Source organism: Notolepis coatsorum (genome assembly GCF_963971535.1).
Source record: "Notolepis coatsorum genome assembly, chromosome: 13".
Classification (NCBI taxonomy): Eukaryota; Metazoa; Chordata; class Actinopteri; order Aulopiformes; family Paralepididae; genus Notolepis; species Notolepis coatsorum.
In genome coordinates this window covers 52822023-52836580 of record NC_140177.1, presented here as the reverse complement: position 1 = coordinate 52836580, position 14558 = coordinate 52822023, and the positions used below count along the sequence as shown (strand labels likewise).

Genomic DNA, 14558 nt, shown 5'->3' with positions numbered 1-14558 from the left:
TGTTATACAAATATAGTTATAAATTATTTAATAATAATTTACAAATGTATATAAATGGTTTGTTCATGATTAGTTCATTATCTACAAATACCTTATAAAGGTCTTATAACTGAGTGTTATTATAAAGTGTTACCGGAAATTAACATAAAGGGGAATGAAATCCACAAACACACAAACAGGGATAAGGTAAGGGAGAACAAACAGGAGTATACAATATGACGAACAACACTAGGTAGAGGGGTAAACACTAAACAAACAAGGTAAAGGTACCCCTACACTAATAACCCCATCATTGTATATGATACAGTACTACTGTACATCTGTATGTCGTGTATGTCATAAATGTTATGATGAATTGAAAATGGGGGACCCTGATGTAAACAAGACGAAAGTCTTTCTCTGGTCTGCATCCCCTTAACAATTGTGTGTATTGAGCCGTACTGTATTGTACCCATTCTGCAATCTGTTAATAAAATGTTCAATCAATCAATCAATCAATCAATCAATTCAATCAATCAATCAAATGGGGAAGCAAGGGGGAACACTAAACACACACAAGCAATCAAGTGTCACAGGACACAACCACAAGCCACATGGTTGGCAATCTGGGAACCACCCAGCAATAACAATACACACAGCAAGGCTATTCAAAAACAAGCGTGAACCTCTGTCCACATATTCCCACACAATAGTGGACCAAGATCAACACACATACAGTACAATCCACTCAATAGTGGCAAAAGGTGCCCTGTGTGGGTGCAGGCTCTCAGGCTTTATCCACCCGCCCCTTAATGAGTGATTGCCCTCAGCTGTAGTCATGAGCGGGTAATCAGCCACTCTACAAGGAGGGGCGGGCTGCACCTGAGCAGGGGGAACAGACAAGGGAATTATCATCCAGGTGACCACAGCACCATACGTCACACTCACCCACTGAGCACCACGATGAAGTCCATGACATTCCAGCCGTTCCTCAGATAGGATCCTTTATGGAAAACAAAACCCAGCGCCACCAGCTTGATGCCAAACTCAAAGCAGAAGATTCCAATGAAGTAGGGCTCCGTCTTCTCCTACAAAACCAACACATCGACATGTTAAAGGAACACGCTGACTTTTTGGGAAATTTGCTTATTTGCCATCTACCCTGGAGTTAGACAAGCAGATACATACGCCTTTCTTCAATGTGCATGCATTAAGCTTGGGGAACAGCCGCACCGTTAGCCTAGCTTAGCGTCATTCACTGGAAGTAGATGTGCCAGTGTAGCCTAGTTCCCAGCAGTCACGAAATACAACTCCAAAACGTCCCTGTAAACATGTTGTGACCTGTGTATTTACCACGTGGAGAAATATATTTTTTTCTTTTTTACATTTTCGTTTTCTAAGCAGATAATATACTTGGAATTCTTTCGACAGGGCTTTTGAGGTGATGAAATCACTGCGCCCAGGCAGCAGTGGTTCGGCAAAAAAGAATTCCGAGTATATATCTGCTTAGAAAATGTCATTTTTATTTTATTTTTCTCCATGTGGTAAATACACAGGTCACAACATGTTTACAGGAAAGTTTTGGAGTTGAATTTGGAGTGTATTTTGTGACTGTTGGGAACTAGGCTACACTGGCACACCTACTTCCAGTGAATGACGCTAAGCTAGGCTAACGGTGCGGCTGTTCCCTAAGCCTAATGCATGCACAGAGAAGAAAAGGGTATGTATCTGCTTGTCTAACTCCAGGGTAGATGGCAAATAAGCTAATTTTCCAAAAAGTTGGCGTGTTCCTAGTGTAATACCAGATCTACAGTACAGAGCGCTATACAGTCTCTATAGTGAGGTTTTATTTGTGGCATTGCTAATGTGACCTGATAAGCATGTCATCTCCATTACCTAACTATCTATTTTTGAAATCGCTTCCGGTAGCGTGGGCAGGCAACACACATGCAATCATGCATACGAGAGTACCGTATGGGTATATTTGTGTGTAGGTAGTGCAAATCAAGCATATCTGGTCCTCACCAGTCTTTTGGCCATGGGTGTCTTGTCCTCCCCAGGGAGGTGCTGCTCTAAGGCCAGGACAACGCAGTTGGCAGTGATGGTGGCCAGGATCATGTACTCAAATGGTGTAAAGACCAAAGGGTTAAGGAAAGCACCTTTGACTGTTGTACGTATCGCATGCAGGCATGAACACATAACTGACCCATCTGATGAAAACATGACACAGACACAATCATCTTGATGATGATGATGCTGATGATCATGATGATTATGATGATGACAACGACGACAACATAATGGTGGCATTGAAAATGATTAAAGGACAGCACTCATGGGCGCTCCAGTAGCACACCACATAGCACGCTGAGTCGCAAAGCGGTCGTCCCGGGTTCGTTTCCCAGTCCCGGCGACCATTTGCCGCATGTCTTCCCTACCTCTCCTCCCGTTCTCACTCTCTCCCACTAACGGTCCTGCGTGGCCAGAAAAAGCTGAAAATGCTATAAATAAAAGTTACCAATTTTTTTTTAAACGACAGCACTCCTATTTAGTTTGAGGTTTAAAAGGGCAATTAAGTACAGATGCATAATGCAATAGTCACAATTTTTATTGTGGAGCTGAAGGATTTACTGTGATATCACTCGTAACCATGATAAGATAGGAGCAACAACGACTGAGTAACAGAGTTCACCAAATCAATAATACAACTAGCAGTGCACTGCCATCTTTATCTGTTTATTCTATTGTGCCCTGCTTTGTTTAAATGTTAACTTCATCTCTGATACTGTTACAATATATTCACAATGTGAAATCAGGCTGCACATATATAGCTGAGTATATTGCTACAAACTTCCACACAGTAATAAAAAGTTAAATAGGATGAATGTATTTTGTATTTTACAGACGTATTATTTGGAGGGTATGCACTGCAGTCCCCAGGGGAATATTAAAAAGTACAGCTGTGTGCATGTTTGTTTGTTTCTGTGACACTGTGATGAAAATAAGGAAAGGAAAATCAGATGGGTGGCTGATGATTAAATGATGGATGAATTATGGATTGTGGTTCGTATTCTCTGGTATTGGATGCAATCTGCTGGCGAGAAAGCAGTATCCATGGCAACCTTGCTTTTAAAAGTGCTTTATAGGAGGGACGGAAGGGAGGGTGGGAGGGAGGTTGGTAGGTGGGGGGGGGGCAGGGGGCGGGTGAGGCAGGGAGAGAGAGTCCTCTAAAGTCACCTTGGTCTCACTGGGTTAACTCCACAGACACCTGTTTAATACCAACACAGTAATTCCTCAAGCTTTACTGCCACTTCTATACGATTCCGCTGTGTACATTTTCAATGATAGTAGAGTGCGTGTGTGTGTGTGCACGTTTGAGTTTGTTAGTGTAAAGTACACACTAACATGCATGTACTGTATTATATTGTACACTGTAACTATACGGTATGTATACAGTATACTCGTGTATAAGTATTTGTGAGTGTGTGTCTTTTGTGTCACATGAAGCCGCTGTGACACAGTTTCTGGTTCATTAGTGATTTGCTGGGCCTGGGTGGAAACTGTATCAGTAACTCACGGTGGAGGGCTGAGATGAGGGAGGGGGGCCTGTGGGATCCACACTACTGTGTCAGTAACTCACGGTGGAGGGCTGAGATGAGGGAGGGGGGCCTGTGGGATCCACTCTACTGTGTCAGTAACTCACGGTGGAGGGCTGAGAGGAGGGAGGGGGGCCTGTGGGAGCCACACTATCCAAATCACCAAGACTGGAAATAGTTCAAAACCTCTCTCTCTCTCTCCTTTCCCAAATGCTCTTGACATGGAGTTGAACTCAACACTGCAGGAACATGAGGCTCTAAAGGGTCATAGTAATAGCAGAACTATAGCACACTTACAATAATCTCACTAAGAAGAACACTATTACCACGACTAATTGAGACAAATTCACTTTACAATAGCAATCCCAGTATTGGGGCCAGCCTTGTGTAAAATATCACATTGAATGTGGGTCAAGAAAGGAGACCCAATCGATATGTTCTCTGTACATTGTGCTGCTTTCCAATCTGCAGTTAGCAGCGTTACCATTGGCCATCTCTCTATCATGTTATTATTAGATTACTTTACGTGACACACACACATAAACACTTGCATCACACGCATAGTGGTTTCTATGGTCAGCTTGTTTTAACCATGAGCCACAAGGCATTTGGTTAGTTAACAGTGGGAGACTGGCACACTATATTGACCTATCTCAAGCCCCACTCTCTTTTCTAGATCCTCCAATTGCAACTGATGCTTCCTCACACATATGCCCAAACAAACACTCCCTATTGCTATTTTTCATCAACATAATTTCATTGAGCTGTAATTTAACACAAAACAGGGATTCAGTGTATTCCAATGACATCCCTGGAGGATATATTCAATCTAGTTAACTCTCAATAACTGTCAAAATTAAACGAGTGTATGCTAAATGTACGCGTGTGGGGATATGTGTGAGATTATGTGCATAATAATTCAGCCATATTTTTCTAGAAAAGACACAGGTTGGTTACCTGCCAAAGTGACTGGTAGAGTTAACAAATTTACCAGCCAGCCACAGACTAAATGAACCAGCATTTGTCTGGCGACTACAAGCGTTAATTTCAAGCACTGTTACGAATGTGATGGTGCAAACATTCTCCATAGCAGACCTATAGATTCTACTTTGAAATCTTCCTGTGTGACATAACTTCACTAATGATCTCCCTCGGTTCTATACGTAGAGATTCAGGGGGGATTGCAGATTGCTTGGCCATCGCTACGGCAGAAGGCAGAGAAACAATCTGTAGTCTATTTGCACCAACACCTACTCAAGGCCAGGTTCACATTCCAATGAGCGCCAAGGCTGTGTATAGCTATGCCTACATCCCACCCCCACAGCATGCATAGCGGCTTTCAAAGATCACCGCAGGGTCACCTGTTGCCTCCTGCCACATGAGAGCACATGTAACTCCAGCTCACAGCCCACGGAGGGAAGGCTGTGTTTTCCGCTTGATTGCTTTATGAAATTAAGATGGTGTTTTTCAAAGATGTTCCTTTTTTCCTGAAGGATTCTAAAGGATTATAAGTCTTCTGTTGTAGTCTAATGGCTTGATAAAGGGAAACTGCAACTCAAGGAGACATAGAAGATGGATAGAAACTGTTACCCTTTTCAATGAGTGAAAAAAAATTGATAAAAAAAATATATATATATATAATTTTTTTTAACTAGAATGCCCCATAAAACTAGAATGACCCAAAAGTCATGACAAGTCATGTGAAGTACATCATATTATGACATTGAGGATAACCATTAACTTCACATTCGCATTTGAATAAAACACATCCAAAGAAGATGCAAATCTAATTCAGGAAAAGAGAATTCATTGTGGACGCAGCTGGTAGTTTGCTGTCCTTGGTCCTGAAATGAGAGAGGCGCACAACAACAAGCAGTTCTAACAACTTGTAAAAACATGTAGAAATAAACACAAGTTATGTAAAAATAGATAGTAGTTGAACCGAAATAAAGGAGAACAACTTTTTTGGCATAAACAACGTTTATGCTTTCGTGGAAGGATATGGCCACTCAATGACTCTCCTGGCGTATCTCCTAATGATGTTGTCCTCTGCGAATATGAAGAGCGCCCTGTTGACGGTGAGGCAGTTCTGCCGGTGCGGGACGGGGTTGTACAGAGCCATGGTCCTGGCTCTCTGCGCCTTGGCTGCTTTCAGGGAAGCCGACAGTCCTGCACCCGAGGCTGCGTCCTGCGCCTCTCCGCCGCGCTCCGCGTCCCCGCCGCCATCTCCGGAGTCAACCGTGCTCGGAGGAGCGGACTCGTCTCCGAACCGAGCCATTCTGTAAATAAATGAGGATAACACTGTCTTATGTTTTTCTTTCTTGAAACTAGGCAAATTATTTAAAAAAAATCCGAAGCGTTGAGAGAAGAACAAACGGTCCACTTTCAATCCACTGACAGTCGACCTGCTGCTTCCGGGCGAAGCTTCCCAAAACTTCCAGTATCCTATTGCTCCATATGCTCCATAGCGGGTAAATAACCAAATGTATCATTCAACACATTTTCGCGCCGAGGGAAGCGAAGGGAAATCCATCTCTATGTATGACGATTCGGTTGCACAGACTGCAAAAACTCTGCTCTCCATCATTATCTGTTCAGAGTGGTTGAACAGCGCCTTGTTGTGACCACTTATCGCTCAACAAGTTATTATAATGTACAGTAAGCGCATCTCTAAACTCGGGTAACGGCGGGTACAAATAATCTATCTATCAACTTTACCATGCATCTTTCTTACAACATCCAAGTGACTTCAAATCAACCGGGTGGGAGCTGGTAATTAGGTAAATGACCAATAAATACTTTACGAGTTTACGTTCAACAAATCCGAAGCATGTCACACTTGACTTTACACATCTTCTCTCTCGACACAATAGCTCGACCTTTGAGAAGAAATATCTATTTTGAAGAGACAATACGACAAGGTTACTCTAAATTTAGACCTCTATTAACTCCTTCACTAATTCATTGAAAGGTGATTCTTTGCCAGAGAGCGCGCTGTACTGACGTGATAGAACCCGCGGCTCACAGTCACAGCTCCTGAGAACACGTGCCCCCTCCCACAATATCCCACGATGCCAATTTTAAAATTCATCTGAATGAAAATGAGAGCAAGGGAGAAATACATTTGCGTTGCCATGGTAATTCATTTAATCCAAGGATAATATTATTTACGTCACTTGACTTAGATATGTTGCTAAAAGGCTGTTGCTAAAAAGACCAGATGTATATTCTGAATCAATTAGGATGTGTATAGAGCTGTACAGAAACGAAACACTGCGTAACAGATGAACTGCAGGCAGGAGCAAATACAAACTACAACAGGAACAAATATGTTGCATCTGCATTTAGGCTCATTTTCAGTATTTTGAGTATGCTGGTATTTTGCACTACTCAAAAAGAAAAATAAGCTAAGCTTTTCCTGGGGGTCATTAACCCTTTCATGTGTAAGATCACCAAGGGTGGTTAGAAGTTTGAAAACATTAACATTCAAAAGCTATAGAGTCGTAGAATTCTAGATACAATTCCAAAACTCACACATGAAAGGGTTCAAATACATGAAGAAGGCTAGCTCTGTAGTGGGTGTGCTGGCTAATCTAGAGGTGGTGGCTGAGAGGAGGATGAGGAAAAAGCTAGAAGCCATCCTGGAGAACCCCTCCCACCCCCTCTATGAGGAGCTAGCCAGAATGAAGAGCACGTTCAGCCAAAGACCCCCCCACACACACCACAAACCGCCTGGGCCGGTCCATCAGGCTCTTCAACCAAGGGCTCGGCTCTGCTGCCAGGAGAACTAACGTTGTCAGAACTCAGGACGTGAGAACTCGAGACTCATATCCACGTGCACTCATTGTAGATTGTACTATCTTGTATTTTATACTTTTTATATTGTATCTATATAGTATATCGGACTGTGAAGCTCTGTACCACCCACCCCCCCCCCCCCATGCTGCTTTGACACCATGAATTTCACCAAGGGGATTAATAAAGGATCATCTTATCTTATCTCATTTTGATCACAAAAAGATGCATGCCATTTTCAACCAGTTCCCTATCCCAATTTATGTTCTGTACTGTATGTAAATACTGAGTACATTATTTAAATGCTTTTACAACACATATAGGCCAACATGGGTGGGAGCATTGTGACACGTTCATTATGTGACACGTGTACTATTGTATTATCTTAAAAAATGAGGTCATTTTGCTGCTAATATTGGAGTAAAAATAGATCATGAAATAGATCTTTGGGCTGCTCTCTTTTTGAGGGAGAGGAGGAGAAACCAGGGTCTTTCTTTTGCACAGTGCATGGGTACGAGTGAGAGACCTTATTAATCAACTGGACTCTCTCTCGCTCCATCTGCTGCTTCCCTCCTCTCGTTCCATAGGAGATATGTATCTTCGACGAGCACTTCAGCTCCCCCACACTGCATCACTCGAAATGATTATGAAATTATTCAATTGATTGTAAACGGCACTAAACCACAGCAGAGGACCGGCCGACTCACCCTATAGTGTGTACATCCTATAGGTATTATAGTAACAATGCATCGATGCATCGCAATGCAGCGATCCTAAGGTCGAATGGCATCGAATCGAATCGTGGTCAAATGAATATTATAAATCGTTGCCTGAAGAATCGTAGTCGAATCTAATCTTTGTGGGGTCAAATATTTACACCCCTATTATTGACTTATAGTCCATTCATGCTGCGAATCGAATCGTGGCCAAATGAAGAGATTTCATGATGCATTGAATTGTTGCCTGAAGAATCGCAATATAATCGTTTCATTGAATCGTTGTGGGGTCAAATATTTCAAGATTCAAGAGGTTTACCCCCTATTGTGACAACCAGGCGGTGGGTAATGAAGGCTAAGCCTACCCAAATGTTATGCTGGGAATTTTGAAAATGATATATAATATATGTGCGCAGCATTATATAGGCTACTATATTGTGTGTTGTCGCTGGTGACAATGGATAGGCTCAGGTTAAATAATGTAGCCAATCACATCCTGATCCCGCCGCAAAGCATAATTTATTTTTTGTAAATATCTGCATTCCGAATTTCCGCCCGCCAAACGCTTTGTAGCGAACACCAGTGCGCTATTTTGAGTACATTTTCAAAAAGCACAATGGATATACAGTCATTTTCCAAGGCAACATATAAACAAAGTCATTCAGAAGCTGCCAGCAGCAGCACCAGCTACCGCACCCCTGCAGCCACAGCGAGCCCTGCCCGGGCTGCCCCTGGGCATAACACCGGATCACCTGAGGCTATTGTATGTTGCTTTATCTTGGCAAACAAGGGCTTGCTCTACGAGGGCATCATGAGAGTCAGAGTTCATCAAATTGTGGAAACCTTTTAGAGCTATTGTATGTACATTGTTCTCAAAGCATGATGAGATCCAAATTACGAAAAACTTTTCCTTCATTGCCCGTCGGCACCACAACTTGTGAACGGTCTTTCTCAGAAATGAGGCGCATCCGAAACTGGCTAAGAACAACAATGTTTCAGGAGAGACAGTCAACTCTGAGTCTGAAGTCAACTTCCTGTCTGTTGTTGCTATGCAACTACGGCTTGTGGGAAACATTCACCCCGGGTACATTGTGTACGCTTCATTTAGTGCAGAAAACGGATCGGAAAAGCGGCAAATTAAACACAATCAAGGGTAATTTTCTTCAGTGCATCACAATGCCAAAGAGCTGCTGTGTTGCGTTTTGTACTAATAACTAAATCAAAAATAAAAAATCGCAAGTTTTATATAATACCAGCTGACACCACGGAGGAAAAAGTGGCTGGCAGCTATCAAGAGGGCACACGTAGAAAGCAGACACTGGTCCCCCAAGTCAAATCATACGTATATCTGCTCTACCCATTTCATAACAGGTGAGAAAAAGGAACAAATATTTATATCGTAAATTAATTATTGGCTGTGAGGCTGTAAACAGCAGATAAATGTTAGCTGCTAGCTACTTCGCCATATAGTCCATTCTCAGTGTATGTGCACTGGAGGCTTCAAGTAGCCTATGCCTTTTTCATGTTTATATGTTACTACTATTTAAAAACAGAGCTCACTTTTACTTGTACACACCTGTTGGTTGTCCCCAAAACTAAGATGGCGGCGGTCTCGTGACGTCAGAGTGTCTTTGATCTCACAGACAAACTTAAAGCAGAAAAGATCATTGATGCGAAATGTCGCATTTTGCTGCATTAAGGTAAGACAATGGTTAATCATATTGGATGCCTTAATTTTAACACTTAATTTGCACTATATATTAAATGAGTGGGGCTCGCTGTAGTAGCCTATAGTGGGTGTGTGTTTTGTATAAATTCAGAACCATGGACCGCACCGTTTGCAGGTGCGCAGCGTGCGCACGCAAAAAAGAAAAAAGGAAAGATTTAGCGCGCTTGCACGACTCCCAACTATATAGCCTCCCCTAATGTTCGGCTTACCCGCCGCCTATGCCCTATGGTGACAACATATATAGGGAAGGAAACAAATTCATGTAATATGATGAATATAAGATAATGGTGATTTGCATGTAATCAACAGGTAATTAATGTGTTCATCCATTGTGACTATATGCACAGGAATGATTATGGGTTCACTAGAGAAGCAGAGCAGGGAGTGGGTGTGGGGGGGGGGGGGACTACTAGTGGCCTAGATGTACAGTAAACACAATTTCCTTTCATAAACGGTGTTGTATCATTGATTTTCCACTGAAAAATATTTTGCATAAACCCCCATTACATAAAGCACCCAAAGAAATATCTTCCATTGTGCCCAATGAAAATATTTGTCCATCTCCACAAACATGACATTTTATTCCCTCTCCTCGCGGTGGTTTCCATAGCGACATATCTCTCTTGAATTTCTTCTCTGTTCTTTTCATTTTGCCAACAAAAGCCACGTTACACAATGGAGCAACCTCTCTTCCTACGGAAATCTGTCTCCCCTCTACCGCCCTCCCCCGGGGTAACCGTACTTCCAGAACACTGTGTCAATGACTCACTCCCGCGGAGAAACGGGAGGACAGGACGCCTCCGAGCGGCAGCCTCACATACAACACAGCGCCATGAAATGTGCACTGATGATCCAACACTTTGACAAACCGATGCACAGGTGTGGTCCATCTTGAAGCGATTGCGGCAGCGATTATAGGCTTTTTGTTGCTGCTCTGTTTACCCTCCTCATGCACGCTCCTCTGGGAGTTGTGCAATGAAAGAACTATTGGAAGGCTTCTTCTACTAGGAGGTGTAGGTCAAATTATTACTGTAAAAATTTGATATTTTTTAAACTGAATAATATATATTTTTTAAACTGAATCAAAACATAAACAAGGTGGCCTGTTGGGATGTTAGATCCTAATGTGAAAAACTGTGATTTAATATGTCTGCACTTTATGTGCTCATTTTGTGCCTGTCTTTTTTCTGTTGTGATGTGAAGCACCCTGAGCTGCAATTTTTGTATGAAAGGTGCTATACTAATACAGTGTATTATTATTATTATTATTATTATTATTATTATTATTATTATTATTATTATTATTATTATTATTATTATTATTATTATTATTATTATTATTATTATGGCCTGCGTCGTAGCGGCCACACCATGAGCTTACTGTAGTTTAGTCAAAACAAATAAAACTGCATTTTATGTAGAAATACAAAGAGGGAGAATGTGAGAGGGCATCTTCATCATCTTTTAATGTGAGAAGAGAGAGAGAGAGAGAGAGAGAGAGAGAGAGAGAGAGAGAGAGAGAGAGAGAGAGAGAGAGAGAGAGAGAGAGAGAGAGAGAGAGAGAGAAACACATACTTTCAGTCACTTTTCATGTGCTGAGCTACTCTTACTCCAGGAAGTCACATCTCTAGAGGAACAATAGCTTGGAGGGGACTGAGAGAGCGAGGTTATGGGTGACATCATGCACTGCGAGTTAAAACGTTAATGACTGTACTTACTGACCTAACTCAGAAGAGAGAATTTATGTAATTGCTGACAGGCTTTCACCCCCCAACACAGAATGGAATGGTTATAGCGTTTTATTTTTCTCTCCGTCTCCTAGCAACCGTCATTCTCTTATTCCTGAGTAACCGAGTTACTGTATGTCACTCAATAACTGAGGCTTGTGTAAACATAGATGTCAATCCAGATACCAACATCCTCAGAAACAAAAGAGGTTATATTTTGATAAAGGTTACACATTATTTTCTTTCCACCCTGCAAGAAAAATATGCACAAAATGTTGGTATCACAAGAGGGAAATACACACATTCCTCTATGCACCTGGATGAAAAATAATTGAATCTTCTTCATTGAGTCTAAATGTTGGTATCACCATGCACATTCATCAGTCTAACAGTTTCTGTTAGCCAATCATTTAGCTCAAGGTGTAATTTTGGAGATGTACCTCAAAGAAAGTGTTTGCATTAGAGAATAGTGTTCCATATGCTCAAAAGGATATTTTTATATTCTAATAATGCATATACTGTGTTTGACCTTCTATACCAAACTTCACTTATTACAACGTCATTAACAAAACATTTTCGTTTGTGGCTTTATATCCTCAATGATTTGAATGGATGTAATGCCTGCTGTGCAGTGCAGTGTGACAGTATGTATTTTGATTGTCAAATAAACTCAATCAATCAATCCACATATTTCTAATCTGTATCCATAATACTAATTATCAGCCATGCAAAATCAACAAATGGCCAAACTCAAATGTCTTAATTTTCATAATGTTCCTCCCCATATTAGATTATCTGCATTTTCTTTCTTTGATTCTGTAGCCTCCCCTAATGGACAGACAGGCACACTACATGAAGTGCTCCAAAACCTTCTGTTTTTTTTATGATGGGCACTCTGCTATTACACAAAAAATAACAGAGAGCTTGACTGTCCCCATATGAATTGAAGAGTTTTTTTTGCCATGGCATAACCAACACTTACGTTTGATGCAAAACGGAGTGAGTGGGCGTTGGATGTGAAAAGAGCAGCATGCATGTGTGTGTGGAGGCAAAAGACTGAGAACATGTGAAGTATGTGTAATAGGTAGATAGATATAAAGGGAGTGAAAGATAGAAAAAGAGAATAGACAGACAGACAGACAGATAGACACATAGATAGATAAATAGATAGATAGACAGACAGACAGAGAAAGACATAATAGGCAGATAGACACAGACAGACAGACAGACATGATAGATAGATAGATAGATAGATAGATAGATAGATAGATAGATAGATAGATATATAGATAGATAGATAGATAGATAGATAGATAGATAGATAGATAGATAGATAGATAGATAGATAGATAGATAGATAGATAGATAGATAGATAGATAGATAGATAGATAGATAGATAGATAGATAGATAGATAGATAGATAGATGTGTGTTAAATACGTTCTCAGATACATTCACACCTAACTTGTGAATGAAATGTGTTACATTCCATTCGTAGAGGCAATTAGGCACTGTCTTTAGTCTGTGCTTAAGCGAGGGAACATTTATGCGCATGCGCGGGAGAGTGCGCACGTGCCGGGAGCGCGCATGCACGTGGCGTCATTAGCGTGCGTGCAATCAGAGTTGATATATCTGGTTGTAACAGTGATGGAGGTATGGAGAGAGAGGAGGTGGGTTGTAACTATAGGCTGCAACTAACGATGATTTTGTTATTGATTAATCTGTCGATTATTTGATCAATTAGTCGATTCATCTAAACGATTCATTTACCAGAAAAATCTATTTTAGGGCTGCCGCGGTATTGATTTTTTCCTTACCGCACAAATTTGCGAAGCTATTGAAAACGCCGCGGTAACCACAAAAAAATAAAAATAAAAGTTTGAATGCATTTTTATTTTTATTTTTTGTAGTCTATTCTTTATAGCATATAGCCTGCCTCTAGTCTAAACATTTCTATCTTTAGAGGATGACTTTGCAGCATGAATATTGTTTGGGATTCGGCAAGCACGCATTCATTATTGAAAGTGAAACACAGACAACATAGGCTACTGAACAGTGAACACTGTTTATTGACGCTTGCAGTGAGGTACAACGTGAGGCTCACTCGAGGTAGACGGTGGACGGGTCTGTTAAGGAGCTGAGACGCGCGCCTCTCTCCCCTTCCCGTCAACCAAGAGTGAATACCTGTAGTCCCCAGGGCTCTGTCCCGACCGGTGTCCGGATCCCCCCCGAAAGGATGGGTGAGCCGCGGCCGGGGAAGACCGGGCGAGCCCAACTTAACGAGAACCATAAAACCTGAGCGCGGTGTGGCTCACGGGGAGAGGCGGGGGGGATTCAAAGTCTCCCCTCTGGTCGTGCGCCGTTCACTCTGTGTCGCGGGCAGGGGTGGTAGCGCCCGGCGGTTACCCCCCCCGACCCTTTCTTCTTCTTCTTCTTCTTCTTCTTCTTCTTCTTCTTCTTCTTCTTCTTCTTCTTCTTCTTCTTCTTCTTCTTCTTCTTCTTCTTCTTCTTCTTCTTCTTCTTATTATTATTATAAAAAACAGCGGTGATGCGGTATTCAGCTTAACTCTGCGGTGGGCGTGATGTAACAGCGATACCGCGGTAATGCGGTAACCGCGGCAGCTCTATTTGCAATTGAATATTTCAAAATGTTTTAGTATCCTCAGGTCACACATGGGTAGTTGCCTCTTTGACACCACCTACTGAATACCCAGAGTAGGAGATGAGCCATCAAGTTTATGTCTATAAATTCTGTGTAGTGTGGATGCCATGAGTAGGGTGAGTAACCTACATGCCATTACTGCTTTTTATCTATTGACTCATTATAGCTACTTTATTATCTTGAAATAATATAACACCCGCCCGTTACTATGACATTGTTTATCATTACATACAATGTATCCATGCCTGTAGCTAAATGCTGAAAAACAGGGAACAGATTTTTACTTTTTAGCTTTAGATTTAAAAAACTACCAGCCAGAGAGATTTTTTACGGGCCAAAAACTATAAATAGCTT

The 14558-nt window shown here is 41.6% G+C and overlaps 1 protein-coding gene across 1 annotated transcript in view; it reads right to left on the bottom strand.

The window, feature by feature from the left end:
- The window catches only part of cacna1eb (calcium channel, voltage-dependent, R type, alpha 1E subunit b), a gene marked incomplete at its 3' end in the record, with an annotated part of 180761 nt that overhangs the window by 156247 nt on the left and 9956 nt on the right, over positions 1-14558 (bottom strand). Inside the window, exons 2-4 of the mRNA XM_084327663.1 lie at positions 5579-5854; positions 2005-2110; positions 928-1067 (exon numbers count right to left, since the gene is read on the bottom strand). Coding sequence (XP_084183789.1) covers positions 928-1067; positions 2005-2110; positions 5579-5854 — 522 coding nt within the window. The remainder of the gene's footprint in view (positions 1-927; positions 1068-2004; positions 2111-5578; positions 5855-14558) is intronic.